Source organism: Podarcis vaucheri (genome assembly GCF_965113315.1).
Source record: "Podarcis vaucheri genome assembly, chromosome: 3".
In the NCBI taxonomy this organism is placed as follows: Eukaryota; Metazoa; Chordata; class Lepidosauria; order Squamata; family Lacertidae; genus Podarcis; species Podarcis vaucheri.
Window position 1 is genome coordinate 22,834,733 of NC_138761.1, and position 25,246 is coordinate 22,859,978.

General features: G+C 42.4%; 2 protein-coding genes across 6 annotated transcripts in view; one reads left to right on the forward strand and one right to left on the reverse strand.

Moving 5' to 3' along the window:
- Positions 1-1,082, reverse strand: part of CAMKMT (calmodulin-lysine N-methyltransferase) — a 244,092-nt gene extending 243,010 nt beyond the window's left edge. The window contains exon 1 of one of the 2 annotated variants that reach the window (XM_082217877.1): positions 284-1,082. In XM_082217877.1, coding sequence (XP_082074003.1) covers positions 284-403 — 120 coding nt within the window. In that variant the 5' untranslated portion in view covers positions 404-1,082. The remainder of the gene's footprint in view (positions 1-283) is intronic. The other variant, XM_082217878.1, reaches the window with a different exon arrangement.
- Positions 1-25,246, forward strand: part of PREPL (prolyl endopeptidase like) — a 26,139-nt gene continuing 893 nt past the window's right edge. Inside the window, exons 1-15 of one of the 4 annotated variants that reach the window (XM_082217527.1) lie at positions 1-279; positions 1,178-1,427; positions 1,964-2,336; positions 3,073-3,201; positions 4,587-4,656; positions 6,525-6,728; positions 7,626-7,746; positions 10,242-10,458; positions 12,827-13,012; positions 15,801-16,004; positions 16,876-17,051; positions 19,349-19,565; positions 20,825-20,974; positions 22,517-22,652; positions 23,738-24,831. In XM_082217527.1, the coding sequence (XP_082073653.1) occupies positions 2,127-2,336; positions 3,073-3,201; positions 4,587-4,656; positions 6,525-6,728; positions 7,626-7,746; positions 10,242-10,458; positions 12,827-13,012; positions 15,801-16,004; positions 16,876-17,051; positions 19,349-19,565; positions 20,825-20,974; positions 22,517-22,652; positions 23,738-23,916 (2,199 nt within the window). In that variant the 5' untranslated portion in view covers positions 1-279; positions 1,178-1,427; positions 1,964-2,126 and the 3' untranslated portion in view covers positions 23,917-24,831. Of the gene's footprint in view, positions 280-1,128; positions 1,428-1,963; positions 2,337-3,072; positions 3,202-4,586; positions 4,657-6,524; positions 6,729-7,625; positions 7,747-10,241; positions 10,459-12,826; positions 13,013-15,800; positions 16,005-16,875; positions 17,052-19,348; positions 19,566-20,824; positions 20,975-22,516; positions 22,653-23,737; positions 24,832-25,246 lie in introns of those variants that run through there. The other 3 variants (XM_082217528.1, XR_014218169.1, XM_082217529.1) reach the window with 3 other exon arrangements.

A 25,246-nucleotide genomic window follows, 5' to 3' on the forward strand; every position in this document is an offset into this window, starting at 1 on the left:
CCCACGTTGGGAACCACGGGACCACGTGGTCCTCCTCGGGGTCCCTTCCAACTTCGCGTGAAGTCATGCCCTTTTCTCATTTCCCCCACCACCCCCACCCCCGTCCCTGAAATGGGGCTCTCCTCGCGGGGCACTGTGAAAAATAAAAGTGAAATGATGACGGCAGAAGCCCTTCGCCGACCCAGAAGGTGCTAGAGAGAGACGGAGAGACAGGCAGGACCCCCCTGACGATGAGGATGGTGAGGAGGATAACGGCGTCCCTGGCTGGGAAAGGGAAAGGTACCTGTCTGAGGAGCACCCAGCGGGCTTTGGCGGCTGCCTGCCGGCTTCCTTCCCGGGCTCCTCCGGCGTCTCCCTCCTCTCCTTCTGCCTGACACCTGTCAGCTGGGGGAGACGCGCTCATGGCGGGAGCGGCTCGCGCCGGGGCTCAAACTTGAGGGAGAGCGCGCCAAAAGGAATAGCTCTAGAAAAAGAGTGAGGCGGGGTGGGAAGCGAAGTGCGGAGGGGAAAGGATAGCCCCGCCGCCTCACTGAGAGAGGGGAGAGCACATGGGGGGGGAGGGGGAAGCCGCCTCAGAGCTTTCGCCTCAATCTTTTCCAGCAGCGGCAGCTGTGACAGAGAACCTCCCATGGAGCCCGGAGGGAGAGGAGGAGCGTTGGGCGCCATCTTTGATAAGGGCTAAGGGATGTTGCGCGGTCTGATAAGCTGCGGCAACTGTGAGGGGAGGTGGACTTGGGAAGCTTTCGAGGCTTGGAGGAGTGTTTTTATAGGACCTCTCTGAGCGTTTCTTTTCAAAGTGGGGAAGACGTGGTTTGAAGACTCTCCACCACCATAGCAGAAAGCATATAGCCGGCGAAGCTTCCCTCTCATCTCCCTATCGCTCCTACTCTGTGGAGCCATAGGAAGACGGGGAGGAACTTCACCTGTTGATTTTTCTGCCCGTCATGTTAAGGCACAGTAGCTCCCTCTTTAAAGGAAACAACCCAAAATCGCTATGAAAACTTAAAAAAGTATATTTTATTTCGGCTTCGGCTCGGGATAAAATATCAGGCTGATGTTGAATATAATTTTAACGAGAGAGAGAGAGAAGTTGGGATAATGATCTCAAATCGGGTTTGGGGGGGGCAGGGAAAACGATAGAAGGGACGTGTGATGCTGGGCTACCATTTTGTCTAAGGGCAAACTAGTGACTCTGGAAAGCGGCCTTGGCTGCCATCTTGCTTATGGGCAACGGTGTCCAGCGTGCCGAGTGAGGGCAACCGAGGCGTTCAGTCGCGGAACTATGATGCCATCGCAGTTCGTCTCACCATGCTGCTGCGCTTGTCAGCGATCAACAGATTATGAGCTGTAGCGGCTTCCGCTGTGAGATTCGCGTTTCCCCTCTGAAGTATTATATACCTGCTTACGGAAAGGCAGAAAGTTAAAAGGTAGGTCCTGATGCTGCATTCCTACTGATTTTGCCGAACTAGAAATGGTCATTGTACTGAAATTTAGCTAAATTCTGCTTCAAATCCCCATGGCATCGTTACAGACAATAAATGCCCTTATTTACTAAAACAGCAAATATATGGGAAATAACTGCTCCTTAGGTTGTATATGCTATAGTAACGGTGCAGCTCTGTGGTTGCTTGCTGAGAAGTAAATATGCTTTATAAAAATGCTTCTGCAGCACAGGAAAAATCACACCAGTAATTCATTCAGCTTATGAGCTGCCTCAGTGCTGCAAGGAATAAGTCATCTGGGCGCTGCTGCCTGAATTCCTGAGATGAGAGATGGCATGGGCTGTTAGGATCTTATGTTGCAAAATATAATTGCTTCACTGTTAAATTTTAAGGCATCTTTTAACTGTGATGATACTGGCAATATTGAGCATCATGTGGGAATTCTTACAACCTTTTAACATATATACTGTTTTTGGAAAGTAGTGAAGAAATGTTTACAATTGTTTCTTTCCCCTCCCCAGCTTTCACTCTGATTCCTGTACATGCTGCATATCTGGGAGGGAAATCTTACCATCAGTTCATACCATGTGGTGGTGTCTACTTTAATCAAGCCTGACATGACTTTGGAATCACAAATATATTTTTTAAGAATGAAGAATCAAGTAAAATGAATATGTTGTCATCATGTTTTTAGGCTCCATTTACATTCTTCGCCTTCTGAAGGGCAGTACTGGTCACTGCAAGAACCACTCTAAATATTCTGTATCTGCAGTCCTAAGATCTTGTAGTCAAACAAAGCTACAGGCATTTTTCTTTGCGAAGTACCTGAGAAATCCCTGTGTTGTTCCTCAATCCCATGGAGCCATTCGGTCATGGAGGTTCTTTTCCTGTAAGGTATGCCATTTGAAAAAATCTTTCAGCCCAGTCAATCCTCAAATCCTTGTGTAGAAGGATAGAGAAGATCCTAAATAGTTCATAGATCAGAGATCTCACATCCTTTTTTCTTGATGAGCAGAAATCTTCTTCCATGTGCAAACAAAGTGAGGTACACTGACAATCTTTGTGTTTGCACAATGTTTACATTTACAATGGTACCTTCTGTACTGAAGGCCAAACTAGAAATGATATTAATAGTATAAATGCAGTTTAAGGACACTTTTTGGTATTTAAAGAGCAGCAATGGAAGCCTAAGCAGCCTTAGGACTGTGGAGGCTGAGAATGGGGGTTAATACTCCCTCTGCCTCCCATGATCCTGACAAAGATCACATCTCCAAAGCTGCTACTTGCAGCTTGCAAGGGAAACCATCAATAGCAGCAATGAAGACTTTGGAGAGTCAGTGCTTTGGGGAGTGTGACAGAAAGAGAAATAACCCCCACTCCCAGCCCGTATGATCTCAAGGCTTATTGAGTATCCCCAAGATTGAAAAAAATTAATTATGTTCACATGGTTAACATGCTTAGTGTGCTCCTGACTTAACCCCCCCCCCCCCCGCCGGTCATTTGGTATATGAAATAGTATTGGCCAATTTGCTGCAAGGCCAAGTTTGTTGAGCATAGTTCTACAATGCATGACAGAGAATGCAGTTCCTACTTAATAGAACTTGGCTTTTTGTGGCTTGTTTTGTACCAGGATCTTCTAGAATCAGAGCAGGAGAACTGGAGAGCTTGTTCAGCAAAATATATGGCTATGACAAAGAGGATCAAACGAAGATTAGAAGCTCATTATGACAAGTATTCATCCAGTCTGAGTAGCCCAGTGGTAAGAAAATACATGGGGGGAGCACTCCACAAGCAGGGAGCTGCTGCAGAAAAGGCACATTCTCATGTTCCCACCTTCCGGACCTCTAACGGAGAAGCCACACGAAGAAGAGACTTAAATGATGATTGCAGGGTCTGGGCGGTTTATATGGGTGGAGGCAGTCCATGAGGTACTGGGGTCCTAAGCCATTTAAGCATTCTTAACTGGGCCTGGAAATTAACTGGCAACCAGTGCAGTTGGACCAGATTGGCAATATAGGCTCAAACCGTCTAGCTCCAGTGAGCAATCTGGCTTCTGCACCAGCTGAAGTTTATGAACTTTCTTCAGAGGCAGCCCCACATACAACACACTGCCTTATTACCAGAGCATAAATGACAGAATCTATCCTTGTCCTGATAGAGGCACAGCTGGGACAGCCCCATGACATGTTGAGACAGCCCCATGGTCCTGAGCTCCTGAGCCAGTCACTTCAGCATGGATGTTGAAGTCCCCCAATGCCAGCACTCAGGGAGATTGCTAGGCAGTGAGGTGGGCACTAAACCAGCAGAATCTATCTCCATTGCTCAATACCAGGAACACAACACCCCCCACAACAGGATAAAGAGAGAAAATGTCTATAGATCACAGCGACTCCCCCTCCCTGACCATCAAATCTGCCCTGATGCTGCCCTGAGTACTCAGGTGGGCACAGCTGAGATCAATTCCATCCTGCTCACCCCACCCCCACCCCAGGTCGCAGTGATACAGACCAGATTGACCTCCTCATCCATAATCAGATCACGGAGAGGGAGGTCTTATTCAGAGCTGACCTGGCATTCAGCAACAGCAGCCGCAGACCCAAGGGCTGGCTGATATGACAACCGGAATTCTCCAGGCTGAAGGAGGGGCTGGCACATGGCTCAGTCACTAACAGCCTGTGCTTTGTGCCCCTTATCCAACCTACTCCACCTCCCACACCATACTTTCCCATACCCTGAACCATTGTGATTTGCCCCAGCTCCTCTCATCCCTGACACATCTCCCCCCCCCCCGCAATAAAAAGAAACAACAATAACAACCACCACCACCCCACACAAATTTTAAAAAATTAAAACCTTCCAGCAGTCTGGGTTGGAGGAGAGAATGACCCTGCCCATGGCCAAATATCTGGGGATGCACCAGTATCCCAATTGTTTCTGTGAGTAATTAGAAATTAGGATAATTACATTAATAAACCTTATTTGCTGATGCTGATTGTTTCATATTCTTTTTGTGTTCCATAAACTTCAGAAGAGTTCAGTTTGTTATGCAGAAGCTTCAGAAAAATATTTGGACTCCTAATGTGAGATGGTGACCTAATTCTGCAGATTTTGTCTTAGATTCATGTCTGTCTTGATTTTAAACAGATTAGGTTTGGAGAGTATGTTTACTTTGAAGAAAATGGCTGTATATTTCGTTCAAAGCTGGGAGAAATAGGTATGAGTCCCTCTTGTTGTTGCCCAGGGTGGTTTCTTTTTACTGTTTTCAGTGTTTGAGAGCCAGTGTGATGTAGTGGTTAAGAGCGGTAGTCACATAATCTGGTGAACCGGGTTCGCGTCTCCGCTCCTCCACATGCAGCTGCTGGGTGACCTTGGGCCAGTCACACTTCTTTGAAGTCTCTCAGCCCCACTCACCTCACAGAGTGTTTGTTGTGGGGGAGGAAGGGAAAGGAGAATGTTAGCCTCTTTGCGACTCCTGAAGGGGAGTGAAAGGCAGGATATCTAATCCAAACTCCTCCTCCTCCTCCTCCTCCTCCTCCTCCTCTTCTTCTTCTTCTTCTTCTTCTTCTGTTTCCATGCACAGTTTTAGCAACAACAAAAATGGCAGTCAAACCACATTACAACAAAGGGTGATTTAGCAAGAGGACATGTTTTGTGTCCCTACCAGAGGTGCTGGTGGTGAAGTCTCTTAAGGCTATTGGACCTGGGGAATTTCAGCATCCATTCTATGACTTTCTGGTCTGAAGTAGTTTGTGAGTGCATGGTCTCCCTAACTACCACTGGCTCTCCACCCTTGGTGGCTGGTGGATCCGGAAGATTTTCTGAGGGAGTTTCCTATTGCTTTGCCAAGGCTTCTGCTAAGGCTCTAATCAAAGCCTGAGATAGGGGAATGACTCCAAGCTATCAATATAATTGTTCCCAAATATCCTTGATTCAATTGTAGAGTCAAATTAGCGCCCTGATACAGTTTTGTATTGGCTTCAGTCCTTCCTGATAGGATAGACCCAGTAGGTGCTGGGAGACTTCTGTTCTACCTCATGACCATTGGCATATGAAGTGCCCAGAGCATCTATTCTGTCTTCTGTGCTCTTCAATATCTACTTGAAATCAGTAGGCTGGCAGTTGTTCATATCTAAGAGCCATATGTTGGGCTTTGCTTCATAATCTGTGACACAGTACATTTGAAACAACCTAATTTTAGGGGCAAAAATATGACGATAAGGCCAGATGTAAAGTAATAAAGCTTTACATTTTGTCAAGCTTTTCTTTTGTCAAAATTATTGGGTGGAATCCAGAGAGCCCCTCCTACAAGGTATTTCTCCTTATGTAAGAGGGATCGCCTATTTCTAACAATTTTCCCCAGTCTGACTGCAACCATTCAGATTGCATCCCACACCATTCCAGAGAGTCCTCTGTGCTTAAAAAGCCAGCCCACCCCATTCCAAAGGAATTTCCGCTGCAGAAGATCATCCAGAGTGGAAAGCTTTTGGGGTGGGCGGGCTTCTTGCTAGTTATGGAATCTTTATCACCTGGACAGTACAAATATTGCCATTAGAATTACCGTATTTTTTGCACCATAACACTCACTTTTTTCCTCCTAGAAAGTAAGGGGAAATGTCTGTGCGTGTTATGGAGGGAATGCCTATGGGTGGCATGCCTACGGATTTTCCTCCTCTAAAAACTACGTGCGTGTTATGGTCGGGTGCGTGCTATAGAGCGAAAAATACGGTAGTTAAGACAGCATTATCAAGCAAAAAACAAAAGAAGTAGCACAGTCTTATTCATTCAGCTGTGACAGTCCGTGTAATCCTATACATGTCTGCTCTGAAGTAAATCTCTTTTAATTCAGTGGCACTCAGGTAAGTGGGATTTAGAGCTGCATTCTAATTCCGTTTGAAGAACTGGGACATAGATTTGTCATACCTAATTTGTTCCATGACTATCTTGAGCTGGATCAACGTGCATGTATACATTGCTACTTAATAGGAAAACACTGCATTTATAAAAATCACAAAAAGTACACAGAAACAATAGCTGTTCTTTGTACTAGGTTTACAGTATTGCTTTTTCTTTCTTACATTGTAGATGAAGGAAACAATGAAATATTGCTTGGTACAGAAGCACTACCATTTCATAATTCCCTTATCCAGCGCATCCGAATTTGCCCAGATCACAGATATATGGCTGCTGCAATTAAAAGTGCACATTCTGAAGAATCTGCGTGTATTGTTGTGAAATTAGACACATTACCAAAAGTGGAATGTATCATCCCAAATGTCTTTAGCTTTGGTAAGCTGTTAGCATAAACCTTTTTCTTTCGTAATGTGATATATCTCAGATGGAAGACCAGGCTTCTATTATTGAATCTTCGCAACATTCAGGTTTATCAGATGTTGCCCATGCATTTGTAATTTGTCTAAATAGATCCCTGTTTCAGCCTCCAAATAAAATAAAAGTTAATGGTGGCGTTTGTGTTGCTGGGAAAGAAATTTGTGTCACTTATAATGAGTGATGTCACAGGCACTGCCCAATAGGTACTTGCAAACAGGAGTAAGTTGGCTTGACAGGACAGGGTGGCAGTGAGGTGGGAGCTGCATAGATGCACTGGCAGGAGGGCCAGATTAGGGCTGTGTGGGTGTATCGCAGAGCCAATTTCACTGCTGCTCTATCCCACCTTCAGACCATTCCAATAAGTGGCATTGACGTTGCTGTCAGGAGGGAGGAGTTGCAGCACTTCACCAACTGCTTTTGCTCACAGCTGCATCCTCAAAGCTGTTGTGTTTATGCTAGCTGTGAGGAAACTTTAATATTCACCACGATAAAATATTTTGCATCAGGTGCAGGGGGGAAAGGAGCAGGAAAATTAAATTGAAGAAAGATGACTAAATCTAACTCAACAATGAAAAACTGTTACATGCTTCTTGTGTAAGAGAAGGAAAGGTTCAAGCCTGCACTGGTTATCTGTCGTTCTTCACATTAAATTCAAGCTTCTGGTCAGTGACTGAGATCCAAAGGGTCACACACAGACTACTGTGCGTGCTTGGAAGGTTTTTTATTTTCACATTTTCAACTTAGCATAAATAAACACAATGGATTTCTCAAATTCCAAAACTAAAATCCTGGTTCCTTCCATAATTGCAAAAACACTAATTTGACTTTCCTTCTCTCCCCCCCTCCATCCCCCAGAATGGGCTACACATGAGATTCTCTTCTATACCACCCAGAAGAACCTACAGTGTCATCATGTGTATTTATGTGATTTTAATAAAAAACATTCTGAGCTTGTTTATACAGAACATGATGCAAGGTAACTGAATATATTGAACAGTTTTCTCTCGTGTGTGATCCATTTTGTATGTAATGGGAAACTGTGGTTTGCTTTAGCCAGGATCAAAACACTACTGTCTTTTTTTAATAATGTTTTTATTCATTTTCCACAAAAGAGAAAAACAAACAAACAAACAATTTTTTATACAATCAATTCACATTTTATCACACATTCCTCTCTTTTTTTGACTTCCCTCAGCTCCTCTGCCGATCTTCCGTTTACGTCAATATTATTAACGCATTTCTTAACTTAGTATTGCCTTTAGATATCTCCTTCCCTCCTCTGATTTTCTTTTTAACAATATTCCTCTGTTTTTCACAGAGTCTCTTGAAAACCGACAAACGTTATCTGTTCATCACATATGCCTTTCAGATAATCTGTAAATCTTCCCCAGTCCTCGATGAACTTTTGGTCTCGTTGATACCGAATCTTCCCTGTTAGTTTGTCCAGTTCTGCATAATCAGTCTCCATTCTTCCACCGTCGGTAACTCTTCCTGTTTCCATTTTTGGGCCAGAAGTATTCTCGCTGCTGTAACTGCGTATTGAAAAAGTTTACAGTCTTTCTTACTTATCTCATTTCCCACCAATCCCAGTAAGAAGGCCTCAAAACACTACTGTCAGTATGCAGTGGGAGGTCTGAAGGAGGAGCACATGGACCCAAAAATCATTTCTAGCTTAATATTAGGGGTGTGCACTGACCACAGGATTTAGTTTGGACCCTGATTCCGCTCTTTTGGAAAACGGCCTGCCTTGGTCAAAAGAGCTTTGAATGCTGTCTGATGTGGCTCAACATCTGAGTTCAGGGCGGGGAGAGATTTCATTCCCTCCCCCTTGCTCTTGGGAAATCAAAATGTATATAAGTGGGGCAGCAGATCTTTGCCCTTTCTGTGTAATTGGTTATAAAGTATTTGAAGAGTCTTATCATATGTCCTCTCATTCTTCTCCAGACAAAACATAGCCAGTTCCTTCTTATTTGCTCACAGGGCAAATAAATATAGGCTTGGATCCAGCCAGGTTACAGCTCAAGCAAAAGGCCTTTTTGCTTATACAATGGAGGTCTGATGTTGGTTGCTTCCCTACCTTCAGCTGCAGCTCTCCCACTCCCCATACTGTATTAGGTACAATTCCCAAGCATCCCTCAATCCTCAGAAGCAGCTCTTCATGAGGCAGCTGCAAGGGAATTGGGGAAGTCCTGTTTCATTCATAGAATTCTTCTCATTTCTTAGAATGCAAACCATATTGATTTGGCGCACTTATCTGTGTGCTGAAAGTATACACCAAGAGCAGGTTTTGATCAAATACTTGTGGTTTTTTTAAAAAAAGCAGAAATATTTCTTTTTCCTAACAAAAAGGAAGTAAAGATCAGCTTGTAACTTTCTTGGAAGAGTTACAGTTCCGTTGACAAAGAGGCTAATTTGCTGGGTTTTATGCATAAAGGGTCCACAACTTTCTAAGTCCTGTCCTGCATTAGTTTGGCTGTGCCCTGATTTTTAGTCCTTTGGAAAGAAAGCAGAATTTTTTTTTGAATAACCTCTTGTTCTAATATTTCTGTCTTGAATCTTTTCTTTACCTTTCCTTCCATGAAGCTGACAATCTCTGCCTTTTCAGAAAGTGGTAAAATAGATTGTGGAGCCTAAATTCTACAAATTACTGTACATGAGGTAATGGTTTAAAAGGAAACACAGACCTGTAAAAATGGAACATAAAAATGTGAGAATTGCAGACTAAAAGAGAACATTAAACTCCAGAGTTACGTAAGGAATAAAACGAATGCACTCAGAGATAAATAGGTATTGGGTTGGATCCATTCTTATTTGGATTTAGTTCCCACTAAAATCAGTGGGCTTAATTCATGACGATTTGTCCCATTGATTTCCTTGCCACCTAAGTCTTTATCCAACCCAGTATACTTTTCATGTATTGTTAGATATGGATGTGGCTTGCAAAGTTCCTCAGTGAAGGTAATATACAGTGATTCAATATTTTGAAAGATTTCGTATTTTGGAGTAGATGCCAAGCTATGGTACTCGCTATACACATCCAAAAATGTGATGATGTTGTAGTCACGACAGGGAAAGGACCGGAGCCAAAGGTCCCAGGTTCAGTCCAAAGCATCTCCAGTCAAAAGCTGCATTACCCAGGGGGTAATCAGTCAACGGCTGCATGCCAAAAGTGTGCAGCCCTTAAGCCAATGAGATGGAGCCAGAGCAAAAAGTGGGCGAGGCAGACTGCTGGGGGAGGGACAGAGGACTCCTGCCAGAGATCTGAACTGATTGTTTGCCAAGAGGCAAATATAGCCCCACTGTGGCCTAGATCAGCAAATAGGAATCTGCTTTACTGAGTCAGACTTTATCCCTAGTCTCATGTTATTGTAAATGGCAATGGATAGCATCCCCCCCCTTTTTTTTGGAAACTCCTGTTATCCAAATATCTCTACTGGTGATGTTTGCTAATAGTTTGTTGTTTTCTTGCAGATATTTTGTGGATCTCTACCGCACAAAAGACAAACGCTTTCTGACTATAAACAGTAACAGCAAGAATGCCTCTGAAGTGTGGTTGGTTGATTGCCACCACCCTTTTAAGTCTCCTGTTCTTGTGCAACAACGAACAGAAGGAGTCATTTACCACGTTGAACACAGAAACAATGAGTTGTACATTCTTACTACATATGGAGACCCAGTGGGATACAAGGTATATAGGCAGCAGCGGAGCTAGCTTCTCCAGCACCCGGAGAAGCACACATGCTGTGCACTTGGGGGCGGGGGCTAGCTGCCTGCGGGGGCGGGGCGAGCATCCCAGGGGGGCAGCGGGGCGATGTCACCCCCCCTCAGGGATGACACCTGGGGTGGACCGCACCCACCGCATCGCGCTTCCTCCGCCAATGGGTATAAGATGCTGATATGCAAGTAAGCGTTTAGGTTGCTTCAAACATCTAGTAGCAAGAGATCCAAACTATTCAATATCTCCCCCCCAAAAAAAAAAAAATAATTAAGTACTTTTTAAAAGTCCATACAGTGGTACCTCGGGTTAAGTACTTAATTCATTCTGGAGGTCTGTTCTTAACCTGAAACTGTTCTTAACCTGAAGCACCACTTTAGCTAATGGGGCCTCCCGCTGCCGGGGTGCCGCCGCCGCACAATTTCTGTTCTCATCCTGAAGCAAAGTTCTTAACCCGAGGTACTATTTCTGGGTTAGCGGAGTCTGTAACCTGAAGCGTCTGTAACCCGAGGTACCACTGTATATGGCTTTCAGGTGCATGGGCCTGGTCCCTAACATGTATCCTCCTTTCCCCCACCCAGCTTACATGCACTAAAAAAGGGGGACCAAAAAAAAAAAAAATCATTCAGAGGAGACTTCCAGCCACTGGAATGAAATATACACTTTAAACTGAATGAGCCCAACTGGACTTCTGGATTTTGTAGTGTTGAGTTCCAGACACCTTCATTATTATAAAGATAGGGTGAAGTAAGGATAATGAGATGGTAGATTCCCTTACCGTGTTGGATGGCTTTAAAAGAGGATTGGGCAAATTCATGTAGGATAAGACTGTCAGTGGCTACTAGCTGTGATAACTGCATATGAATGCCAGCTGCCGGGAAGCACAAGTGGGGAGAGTACTCCTGCGCTCATGTCCTGCTTCTCAATTTCTCGACGCGACGGCATCTGGTTGGCACTGTGAGGACAGGATGCTGGACTAGATAGTGCTTTTGTCTGCTCCAACAGCCCTCCCCTTATCTCCTTCATTACTTGGAAATGTAATAGAGAAAGCAAGCAAGCAAGGGGTGCAATGTTTGATCAGTTACATTAATCAATCTTTGGATTGACTTAAAAATGCTTTCTATACATTTTGAAGAACAGTGTAAATTAGATGCTTTCAGTACAATGTGCACTTAGGATGTGCGTGTTTCAAAAACACAAGCTCTGAAAAAAATGTAATCATAATGCATTTTCCCACCAGTGCCTGCACCAGTTTTCAATTTATTTTGAAGTTTTATTGTGGTTTTAATTGTTTTTAGTTATTTAGAAACTGATCGTTCTGCCCCCACCCCATAACTCTTGACAGCAGAGCAGTCACTTAGCACACTGAGGCAAATATGAACAAGGTTATATCCTTCATGTCAAGCAATGCTTCATCATTCAGTAGACCTTCCACTTTACTTATTTTATTTAGTCCTTTAAAAACTGGTTGGTTGAATTTTAAATGCAGCAAATGGATATCCCTTCTCCAGCAAAACTACACAATCCCATTCATTCCTTGAATAGCACCCTCACGGTAGGTTGGTGCTAGTTTAAGACCTATGAAATAATTCTATATTTTTGTTATTATGTATTTGAGAAAGATGGCTCTGAAATTCCATTGAAGGAGCTTCTGCTACTATTTCCTATTCTGTTTCATAAAAAGCAGAAGAGTTTTCGACCTCCAGGGTTAGTATAGATCTATCACAGTTTCCATTATTAAATTCACTTTCATAGTATACATTGTTCTAGAAATGCAATTCTGCCCATTTCCACTCCTTAGCTCTGGTGCCCTCGTGGACTCCATTTCATCTTTTTATTGTCCTTCCTGCTGAGATATGTGGAAGCTTATAGGAAACACTGTAAAATAGTTGAAAAGAAATATAAAGTATTGCTCAGCTGGGCGCTTTCGTGATTTATGGCTGGTATTTGAGGAGAAACTGAAAATGTGTTACTTGGTTGGTTATTCCTTCTTTTGTTGCATTACCCTCAAATGATCAAAATTTAACATCCATATGCAGTATACTGTATATACATGACCTCCTGCTACAGAGGACAGTGGGAAAGAGATTATAGGTTTACCATTTCATCTGAAGACGAGAAGGAACATACTTGTTCAGATGCCATGAAGCAACTAAGCACTACCTCTCAGGAATATCCAGACCTGTCAGGGGTAACATTACACTAAGCTGCTAACGTGTCACCTATTGCTACTGTAAGGATATTAGAAGCTGGGGAAAAGATCAGCTCTCTGAAAATGTTTGAATATTGCATAATTTCCATTTTTTACATGTAGGTGTTTGGACTCTTCTTTGTTTTGTAGCTAATGAAAGCTCCAGTTGACTCATGTGGTTTGGAGAACTGGCTGTCCATTTACACAGTGAAAGAAAATACCAGATTAATTGACTTAGAGGTGTTCAAAGACTACTGTGTTGCATTTCTGAAGTTCTGCGGTCATCTGTATTTAGATATTTTTTCCTTTGTGTCAAACTCAGTTCGCAACGTTAAGGTAAATGTTTTGATTTATATACCCACCCACACATTTTTAAGCTTAGTATTTTATTGCTCAAGATTAATTTATAAATTAAGGGCAAGTTGTAGTTTGAACTTGGTTTATCCAGATGCCTCCAAGGATACACAAAAACCTATGATATAATCAAGGTAACATAAATAGTGGTACACAAGGTTGTTGTTTTAAGCCGGAACTCTCTGGAACTGAATTCTGGCACCTCTCAAGTGGGCGCCATTGCCATTATAAGAGAACATGGGAGGTGTTCATGGTGAGTTCTGGCACCTCTTTTTCTTGAAAAATAGCACTGGTTGTGCGTTTCATATAGCCTTATAGTGCTGACTGCAAGGGTGATGGATTATAGTGTGGAAAACTGAGTATTTTGGAAAGTATCATTTTAGATAATAGTAGATCTAGAAACAACAACAAAACATTGTGACTGCAGTTGTATAACCACTTACCTGGAACTAAACCTCATTGAACTCAATGGAACTTACTTCTGACTTTCTAAGGATTCTGAGGGAATGGTTATCAGCATTATGGAATTACCTTTTGTTCCTGTAGCTCTTGCATTGCAGATTTTTATGCTGTGAGCATATAGGATAACAACTACATTGTGCTGCCATTAGCCTTGGTTAAGTGGTTGCTTATAGTATCAGCTTGTTAGGCGGTGGCCCAAAAGTCCTGAGCCCCTGCCCCCACTTTTAAAGTGTTTTTTACTTTGTTTGTAGGGCTGCTACCCAGTTCTGGTTCAATGATGGAATAAAGTCCAATTGACTAATGAACAAGATGATCATTTTAAAAGCTTTATTTTAGAAGTTGTTTTTATGATGAAATGGAGGAAGTTGTGCTGTTGATTGTAAAAACCATCATTTGCTCCCCCAGATTTGTCTCTGTGGGACAGTTTTGGAGCTAGCAAAATGTAATACTGAGATCCAGCGCCAAGGGCCTTCTGGCGGTTCCCCCACTGCAAGAAGCGAAATTACAGGGAACCAGGCAGAGGGCCTTCTTGGTAGTGGCGCCCGCCCTGTGGAACGCCCTCCCATTAGATGTCAAATAAATAAACAACTATATGACATTTAGAAGACATCTGAAGGCAGCCCTGTTTAGGGAAGTTTTTAATGACTAATGTTTTAAGTTACAGATAGGTAGCCGTGTTGGTCTGCCATAGTCAAAATAAAAAAATTCCTTCCAGTAGCACCTTAAAGACCAACTAAGTTAGTTCTTGGTATGAGCTTTCGTGTGCATGCACACTTCTTCAGATACACACTGTTTTAATATATTGCTAATCTTTTGCTGGAAGCCGCCCATAGTGGCTGGGGAAACCTACCCAGATGAGCGGGTTAGAAATAAATTATTAGTAGTATTAGTATTAGTATTAATAGCACAGCTATTTCCTAAATGCTTATTTTCAAAGCAAAACAATATTACAAAATATTGGGTGGTTTTGTAGCATAAATGAAAAATCATTAGTGGTTTATCTTACATACATAAAACACAAAGTGAATCCTTATACCTGAACCTTTATTTATTTCCATAGTAAATTGCTGCATACAGTCTTGACGTAACCTATATAAATAACCCTTTTAATTAACCAAAAAGCCTCATTTGTCTAAGATTATTAGATAAAATTGACCATATTTCCTTCCTTAAAGCATAACTTTGTCAATCCAGGCTTTCTTTTGAACTTTATAAATCAAAGGACAAAAGCTATGTCTCTTAAAAACCTTAGACTAACTCCTGCCTTAAAACTGAGTTATCTGAAAATATTTCAAAATTTCACTTAGCATACTTGCAATAAAAGGGTAAACTTACACACTCCCCAACCATTCTCCTAATTGTAGCATTCAAGTTAAATATAGTACCCATTTTGTAGGATTTTCTAGACTTTTTAGAATGATCCTCTTCAGGTTTTAATCAATTACACGGAGTGCGGTTTTTCTGTGTAAAGCTTTTTGACTCTGACTGCCACAATTCCCAAAGCCTTTATCAACCTACTAACCAGAACTCCTTAAAAGAAAGTAAGCAGTGGGTAAGAGACCCTGCTGCTCTCAGAGAATGAATCCTGATTCTTTTCATTTCTAGGAGTGTTAAGTCTTAAAACATAATAGCCCTGAGTTTCTGAGTGTAGCTGTGCCAAAAAAAATGATTTTGTTCTTCACAGTGGCTAGCGCTGGGAATAGAGTCAGAGGCAAGGATTCTAAGTGGCTGAGCTCTGCAAAGCCGATGCATGGCCTCAGTGCAATAACTGACGTTGACTTGGCTGCATTTCAAGTTGGATAGAGTGAGAGAGCAGACAGAGGGGGGGAGAAGAAAGATTTTCAAAACTTCCTAATAATACAGGGGTGTCAGGGGTCGGTAAGACAAACATCCCTAAAACAGATACATAAGCATCACAATGGCTGTGTTTTCTTAATGCCAATATTATCGTTTTTAAAGGTGACTTGATTGCTTTGCTTGCTCCCTTTGTTTCAAAACAACGTAATATTCTGTTTTCCTCTTGCATTATTGTTGAACCTCATTAAGCAGCTTTTAAGGAAGGGGGAAAGTTAGCTAAATTGTTGCCTTCATTGTCATACTGTTTCTTTTGACTTTTTTCCCTCTTAATTTACGGAGAGGAAGAGAGAGGGGGGAAAGCAACTCCTGGCAAACACATATGCCAAAGTTAATTAAGCTTGAAGTTTGAATCCTTTCATCAGAGGGGAAGCCTGGGATTCAGTTATGTAGAGAAAATCTCAAAGACTGGGGAGGGGGATATTACTAACTGACTGTGGTTTTTTACTCCCAGCTACCTGCCTGGGCCTGTTCATTTGAATTGGATCCTCATCCTGAGTACACCGCCAGCACTTTCTATTTTTGGCTCCTCTCCCCTGTTCAACCTCCAGTACGTTTTGCATATTCATTGATGAAAAACAGCCTTATTGAGCACACTGAGCAAGAGGTGCCAGTTACAGTGAATTGTCACACTGTACGATTAGAAGCTAAAAGCAAGGTAAGACTTTCTGTTCTCTTCCTGCCCTTTTTAAAGCAGCAACTGGAAGGAAAATAGAAATTGACACCATATAATGGCCTCTAGATGTGCATATTCACTAGACCTATGTTTATTTTCAGCCCTGCAGAAAGAGATTCGGGAAGTTTAAATTTGCTTTTTTCTGTTTTTACTTTTTGAGAATATTGAAGGTGATGGTGTTATTTCTTTAGGCAAGAGAGAATGTCATGGCACACAAGACTTACTGAGTTGTCTCTTATCACATTAATACTTGGTTTATCCTGCTGGAAGAGAAGGACAGCTTGACATCACCTGCTCCTACTACAAATAAAAACAACCAGAAACAAGTAACATGTGCAACAGGGAAAAAAATGTTCACGAAAAAATCCCCTCCCACAAATTTTTTTCCTTTATGAAATGCAAAGGAGAGTAAAATAACCTGACTTTGCGTTATGTGTGTTTCAGTCACACAGGGGGAAATTCATCTCAAACTTACAAGCTTTAAGATAAATATATATGTATATAGAAATGTTAAGTTCATAACAAAAGCTTTGCTGCTGCACTAAGTGCTAAGCTGCTCAGGTCATAATGCAGATGGGTATCATTAGAGGGTGCAGGAGGAGCCAGTTGCTTTCATGGTTTATAGATTTCTCAGGTGTTGCATTTAAATGAGTTTTTATGCTCCACATTGGTAAACGAACCCAGGGGCAGGCTAATCTCCGTTTCATTTGTCAAGAGTGCTTTTGCGCAAAGTGCCAAGGAATTACTGTAATAAGAAAAACATGTTTAAAATATGTAATTGAAGCTTTTGTACCTGTGTATTCCTTGTGAACTTTGAAACATCCTTTAATGCAAAATACTCCCTCATTTTCAGGATGAAACTTGCGTGCCAATTACAGTTTTTCATAAAGCCAATTCTAAAGAGCTGCGCAGGATGCCACTTCTGGTTCATGTATATGGAGCTTATGGCATAGATTTGAACATGAGCTTTAAAGCAGAAAATTTAATGCTAATCAAGGATGGGTGGATATTAGCATACTGTCATGTTAGGTAAGATCTATACACTAAAAGCCACTGTCTTGTGGCTTCTGTTGCTTGTGAAAATGTGATTGATATATTCTCAGTGCTTGAAATTTTCCTTTTGACTGTAAAGTTTCCCATTCCCATTCCTTTTGACTGTAAAGTTTCCCATTCCATTTGCAAACAATTTCCTCCTAAATTTATGTTACCTACTGTTTGCTGATAATTTCTTAAAATTTCTGTTGCTTAGATGAATTCAGTTAAATTCAAGGGATGGAAATGCAACTGTTTCAGTTCTTTGGCTTAGTGCAAACTGACTGGATTTTTGAAAGCCTTTTAGAGATCTTTCATACTATTCCTGTGGTAGCTTCCACTATATAAGGCTTTTCTTTCACCATGTCATATAAAATTATATTCTGATATTGCGTTAGCCTTGTGGTGATTTACATTCACCTAAAAACAAATAATGAAGGATTTATTTGCCGACAAAAGAAGTCACCTTAATTTTAAAAAAACCTATCCCATTAACTATTTTTTCTGTCTTTTTTGTGGCAGCATATAAAGGACTTTCAGCTGTTCCACATAGTTCTAAATAACCGATAACAGCAGCTGAAAATACCCAAAAGAAAATAGTTTCTCTCTCTCCCTCTCTCTCTCTCTGTGATTTTGTAAAACAACAAAATAAACAATAAAATGTAGTTAGGCAAATCATTACTGGGGTTTTTTGTGACATCACAGTAAATACATAGCATATCTCAAGATGCCAGGTCCTTAATTCAGTTTTGATGGAATTGACAAATATAACACATAAATATATAAAAAGTAAGATTTCTCCCCCTTGTTGTAACACAACATAGAAGTAAGCCCAGTTTGTTTCAGTGGAATTTAATTCCCTATATATGTTCTTGGGATTGTGGCCTTGGACTGCCCTTGGTTTCAATAGGTCAAAAAAAGATAAATCATTTGGAAATTTATTCTGTGGCAGCCTTTTTAAAAGCAGTAGAATTTGTGCAGTAGCAAAAGAAAAAGAAAAGACCCCAATGTTACTCAGAAGTGGGCACTAGTCATGCTTCTTCTTTTTGTACTTCTGCTATGATATGGGACTAGTGGGTCTCAGTCTGTGTGCTCTGTGAGTCCAAACAACCCCTGGAGATCACCGATCTGAAATTACAGCAGAAGTGCAAATGACTCCCATATCTGCTTCCCCTCCTTCCACATAATGTTTAAGCAGGCTTTAACCTTATTTCCATATCCGAAAGCTGCTCTGGGTGGTAGGTCTTACCTGTAAATTTATAAATGCTGTTTGTTTGTATTGTTTCAAGAATGTGAGCAACTTTATACCTCTTTCCTAATTAGCGAACCTGACTAAGGTATTGAAAAATATGTGCTGAGTTTTAAAATACAGTAGCTTAGGCAAAAAATAATAATACAATCACTGTAAAATGATACTTTGCTTTCAGAACAGTTTTAAGAATTTCACATTGCCTTGAAGTGAATGAATGAATAAATAACTTTTCTTCAGAATACTAAATGTAATGGGTTGGGTCCAGCTGAGCTCTCCCTTGAATGGAAGTCCTTGCATTTCCAAAGAAGCTTTAAGCAAAGGCTTGTAGGGACAAAAGAGGGAGGGACAGCGCTTGCCAATTTAGGTTGACCAGGTGTCTTACTTTACAGAGGACAGACTTCTGTTTGAAAATCTGCCCATTCCAAGTTCAGTTTAATGTTTAAAAAATAGGAAGGGAGAACGGTTAGCTCCTAGACAACAGACTGAGGAGACACATAGGTCACAGACTCCCCAACACTGCTGAGATTATTTGTATTTCTGCTTAAATTGTTGTAATCATTTCTGAGTTTGCATACATAAATATTAGCATATGCACATTTTGTGCAAATCAGTGCCCTCTTTCACCCTCTCTTTCGCTAGGCACTTCCCATTTTTAAGTGATGCGTAAATAAGCACCCTATGCTGGTTTCCACCTGCAGCCCTCTGCCCCACCTCCCATTTTCTTCCAGGGGTTCCCCGGTCCTCTGAAGCAGGTTTTCAGGGCATGGAAGAGGAAGAAAGGACCTGCAAAAATTGCCTTGTCCCCTTTCATATGCAAAAGTTGACCGCACTCACGCCCGGATCTGTGAATCTAGCTGTTTTATCACTTCTTTAGCTGTAAATATTTGACAAAAACATGTGAAAGCTTTAAAAAGACATCAAAGTACATGTATTGGCCCATTTATGACACAGGAAGGCTTCCATATATATTAGAAAATGATGGTTGTCTTTTAAGAGATGTGTAACATTTCTCAGTAGTTTCCATTGTTGTTTTATTTGTCAGAGGTGGAGGAGAGTTAGGCCTGAGATGGCATAAAGATGGCAGTACGACAAAGAAGCACAATGGTATTCAAGACCTCCAGGCCTGTATAAAGTTCTTACATGAACTGGGATATTCTCAGCCAGCGCTTACAGCACTGATGAGTGTGAGTGCTGGAGGAGTTCTTGCAGGAGCTCTCTACAATAATGATCCTCACCTTATCAGAGCTATGGTTTTACAGGTGAGATTGCTCCTACTACATTTCATTCCACTCAAGCGCAAAGGTTTTTGCAGGCCTCCTACCCCTGCTTAAAGATCAGAGTGAAGGGGACTTAAAAGGGAAGTGAGAAAAGATTTGCAATAGCTTTTACAAGTCTCCCTCTGTTCCCTTTTAAGTCTCCAGCCTCACTCTGATCTAAAAGTGGAGGTGGGGGTCCTCTCAGAGGCTTTTGCAAGCCTTCCCATCCCCCGTTTAAGATGGCAGCAAAAAGGAATTTCCCCATCTCTGGCTTAGAGGGTCTGCACCGGGTGTTGGACCAGAGAGACAGACTTATTATTACGTATTTTTTAAATTTATATACTGCCTTATACCTGCAGGTCTCAGGGCGGTTCACAGGAGAAAATCATGATATAAAAACACAAAATACATAATCAAAATAAAAAGAAGAACAACCCAATAACACACACACACACACACACCAATAACCACCTTGTTGTCCAGTGGCATCCCTAGCCCAGGGAGCCTCTGGCGTGGTGTTGGAGAACTTCAGTTGCCACTGAGCCGCCTTGGACTTCATGGCGTTGCCTCAAAGGGTCATCAGCCCAACATGTTTGGCAGGACACACTGTTGGTGTAGTTTTCACTCCCAAGTGGTATGAGAAATGGACCACAGATTGGGGCGGGGTTGGGGGTGCAATGCACACCCTTGACATGGTCAAATCATTACATGGTGAAGTTTGAACTAGTTGTAGCAATTTCCCCCTGTAACGTTGGTGGGTCCGTTCCAGATGTTTTCCCTTCCGAGACTGATGGCACCTGTGGGGTTGCTGAATACTCTGGGGATCTTGCAGCAAAGGTAGTTGATGATCTCATGGAATGAAGGCCTGGTTTTGCTATGGATAACAACATCAACATCAACAACAATATATTTATATGCCACCCATCTGACTGGGTTGCCCCAGCCACGTTGGGTGGTTTCCAACAATTATATCAAGATGGAACAGGCATTGTCGTTATTTAAACGGGCTTACAAGGATCTCTCCAAAGTGGGTGAATGGGCAGATGAAATTCAGTAAGCAAATGAAAAATATTTCTCCTCAGATGTGTTAACCATTAATATGCATGAAGAGTCTACTACTAATTTCTTACAACCACCTAATTAGAGGACCTGGTTAGGTACACTGGGAAATATCATCAGGCTTACATATTATATCTGATTTTTTAATTTTATATTGTTAGTTTTCTGAAGTTGTGTGGGGAAAACATTCATTTTATTCACAGGCCCCATTCCTGGATGTTTTAAATACAATGTTGGACCCTCATCTTCCCCTAACTATTGAAGAACAAGAAGAATGGGGTAATCCTTTGGTTGATGAGACTTGCAAGGAGTATATCCAAAGCTACTGTCCCTATCAGAATATTAGGCCACAGGTACCAGTTCATCTATTCTTAATACCTGTACTACAAAGTGCATTTCAAGCAGCTGGGGGGGAAATGAATTTCAAAAGCAGTTTTTACAGTTCAGATAGGTTTTTTTTTAGGAATGGTTGTGATCCAAGCCAAGTTAAGCACTTTCAATAGGACCGTACCAAGAAAGTGCTTTAGGCTGCAGATCTGTGCACGCTTACCAAGGAGCCCTATCAAAAGCAATTACCGTATTTTTCGCCCTATAGGATGCACTTTTTCCCCTCCAAAAATGAAGGGGAAATGTGTGTGCGCCCTATGGGGCGAATGCAGGCTTTCGCTGAAGCCTGGAGAGCGAGAGCGAGAGCGGTAGGTGCGCACCGACCCCTCTCGCTCTCCAGGCTTTGCGGACCTCTCGGCAAGCAGCAGGAACGCTCCCGCTGCTTGGGGAGAGTTGCCTGCATCCCGAAGCCTGTGCGCGCTGATCTCAGCGCATCCAGGCTTCGCGGATCTCTCCTCAAGCAGCGGGAACGCTCCCGCTGCTTGGGGAGAGTTGCCGGCATCCCGAAGCCTGTGCACGCTGATCTCAGCGCGTCCAGGCTTCGCGGATCTCTCAAGCAGCGGGAACGCTCCCGCTGCTTGGGGAGAGTTGCCGGCATCCCGAAGCCTGCGCGCGCTGATCTCAGCGCGTCCAGGCTTCGCGGATCTCTCCTCAAGCAGCGGGAGCCACCGCTGGGCTCCCACGGCTTGCAGAGAGCTGCCTGTTTGGGGGCTGGGGTCGGGGGAAGCTCGGGCTGCCCCAGCCCCGCGCCTGGGGGGGAAATAATTTTTTTCCCTTTATTTCCCCCCAAAAAAACTAGGTGCGTCTTATGGGACTGTGCGTCCTATAGGGCGAAAAATACGGTAAACTAACTGCTTAGTAACATAGCTAGAATTGCCCTGTAACTCTTCATACTTACAAACATACATAATTTTATCCGTATGACACCTTTCCACAGTTCAAACCATGCTCAAGGCAGCATACAACATGAAAAAATGCACAAGTCATGTGCAACCCCTAGCAGAAAGTCAGTTCACAGGCAAGCCCAAATTATCCAGGCTCCTTTGCAACGTAACGAGGCATGGAAATGTTATTGCCAAGATCAGATATAAGCCTAAGCAGAGTGAAAGCAAGATTAGGAGAGAAAAATGCACCACGTTGCATCCTTAACATAACACATCTCTCAGTTGTGTTGAAAGAGAGGAGGATGAATTGCAGCAGCGATGGGCTGGCAAGATTTTCCTCTGAGTTTCTTTCCAGTCTCAGTCATACAAGATGTTTACAGGGGAGTTTTAACAGAAAGCAAGTGCAGTGCTTTACTAAGTCACAGATAAAATCTTTTCATAATTGTCAAATATGACTGGCATGAGTGGTTTCTTCAACTATATAATCAAATCTGTGAAATGCTTCTCTCCTGCTGACATTGCAGAGCGACTTCCACCCAGTTAAAAATTAATTGCTGCACAGTAACTCCATCCTGCTAACTCAGACATTTCCTCTCCTCCCCAACCCCCCTCCCTTTGCTCTAGAATTATCCTTCTGCTTTCATCACAGCCTCTGAAAATGATCAACGCATACCTCTGGCTGGGTTATTAAGATACATCTGTAAACTGAGAAAAGCTGTACAAGCTTTCCATGCCCAAGACAACTGCGCAAAAGTGAAAGGTAAAATTAGAAATCTGTGGTTAGCTGAATCATTACATGAGAAATTGTTGCAATGGAAGGACTGTTGCCCCGATCCAACAGTAACATGCATATGTACAAATATTTTTGTCCAAGCTGAATTCTTGCAATCTCTGAGCAAGAGCTATGCAAACACAACCTTAAATAAGAGCTCTGCGGTTGCATCAACCTTTTCTTCAAGGGACGGGGATGTGGGTCTAGATTCGGTGTTCAGCTTCCTTCCCTACCCCTCCATTCCAAACAGATTATTGGTACCACTGAAAGATCCAATTCGGGTCAGATCAGATTCTTTTCCTGATCCTTTTTTGCGCTTGCTGTTGCTTGCACATACATTGCAAAGCAACTGAAGCAAGAACTACTTTAGGACTCTTGTGTGACCCAGCTCAAGGCTTCAGTAAACAGAGAAGGGTGATGGCCGGATCTTAAGTCACAGTCATGGTGGTTGAGGGGCTGGGTCATGAGGGCTGAAATGCTTAGTAGAGATTACATGGACAAACGGGAGTTTCTGCTATGTGGACGTCTACCATCATCAGATGGGCAAGATGATGAGGACACACTTTTTACAGAGAAGCAGATTAAATCAGACCAGCACACCTTTTGACCAGAAGCGTGATAAATCTCCCAAGTCCTTGTTGAATGTACATATGGGGAGTGGTAATGTTGGTGAGAGGACAGAAGTGCCTGGCGTGCTCTGGTCCATGGGGTCACGAAGAGTCTGACACGCCTAAACAACAACAACAATGTTGGTGTAAATGCATTATTTGCATTAAAGTGCATCACATGGAATGGCTATTATGTTAATTGTCCTGGCAAAACCAGCATCTGGGTCACTTTTTTATGGGATGAATGACCAAAATGTGTTTATATTATGAAAATGCTTTGGAGCGACCAGGTACAGGATACCTTCAAAATATCCCATCCCCATCAGCCATTAAACATAACGGGTTGTGACAAAATACTGAATTTACTTTCATCACCAGCAGAGTATATACTTGTTTCTACAAGAAAAACACAGCTTCTCCCCGACTCTTGTCTCATCCTTTGTTGGCCTTTTCTGCTTGTTTCAGGACTTCAGATGCCTAATATTCTCTTAGATGTTCAGCCAGGAGGCAGTCATTGTGCTCCATCTTGGGATGATTCTTTAAATCAGGTATCCTCACTGTGCTCTTTTTTGCAATCAACAAGAGAAACAGCACAGATCAGTGTTATACACTGTGGAGATAATTGCTCTCATGTTGTGAGATAAAAACCGAACCTTCAAGGGTCATGAACGTTTGAGGAATAATATGTATGCATGTACAGTGTTTATGATTCCCAAATAACCATCTCCAATCTGCACACCACCACTTATCTACCTAGTACCATCTCTCCTGTGATATCTACACACAGGGCCAGCCTTACCATTAGACAGAATGAAGCAACTGCTTCAGGTGGCATATGTTGTGGGGACAGCAAAAGCACCCCCAGCAGTTCCTCCTGAGCCTGCCAGCTATTCCCCTTTGTTGCCATATGGCCTCTCCTGCAGTCCCTAAACTGGCCAGCTACCTTGGGTGCATGGGGGATGCTATCCTATCATCAATGTGGAAGTGAAATTCAGTTGTCGGTCCAGGTGGTAAGGGGACGTCCTGTTGCAATTCATCTCAGGCAGCAAAATATATTCGACTGGCCATGTCTACATGCATCACCTCTCATTCCTCTCCCTGGTGACTTACTCGGGGAAAAACACCCTGGAGGGGGTTTAGCATGTATCCTGGAAGGTTAAAGGGAAGACTGAGCAAAACAGTTGAAGTGGGTGAAAGTGTTTGGTGGCTGTCCATTTTAAGATGAATGCCCCAAAGTCACCTTGAATGGGCAGGAGGAGCTGTTATGTGAATTGGTCAGTACAAACTGATCTTGAGCCCAGTACCTACCTAGACCAGATGTTAACAGAGCATTTGCTTGTGTATGACATGAACGCTTCTCGTGCTTTATTTAGTGTAGACATATTTTAATTGTTCTGCTTTCTGCTTGAGTGTTTCATAAATAATACTTTTCTCCATAATAAATAAGAGGTCCCTTGTTGGGAAAAAGAGACTCTGCACCTCTTTTTCCACAAATGGGGACGCCTTCTATTCACGATGCACCAACTTTGGATATCACCCAGCAAGAAAAAAATGCTATATCTATTAAAAAAAAGTAATTGGTCATCATCCAACCAGAGGACTCCTACAGATGGCATTCTTCTTGAGAAGCTCAATTCACGAGCCAGATTGTCTTCACTAGCATCTAGTATCTGTTTTGGGGGACTGGGGTGGGCAGAGGCCTGGATTCAACCATTACCCTTCCACCCCAAAAGCTGATGGGTACTGTTGAAAACAGGCTAACTGCACTGTGCAAGGATTGAGCTTCTTAAATCATATACTGCAAATTCAGCAAGGAAGGTCTTCCACTTTCATTCCCCCAACACTGGTAGCCGTACTCATATGGGCTTCTTGCTATGTATATCAGGAACATGCTATACATACCCATGTATATGTATGTTTTTGCTAATTTTTTATTAATTTAGCTCTTTTGTACCTCTGCAAGCAATTCTTGGG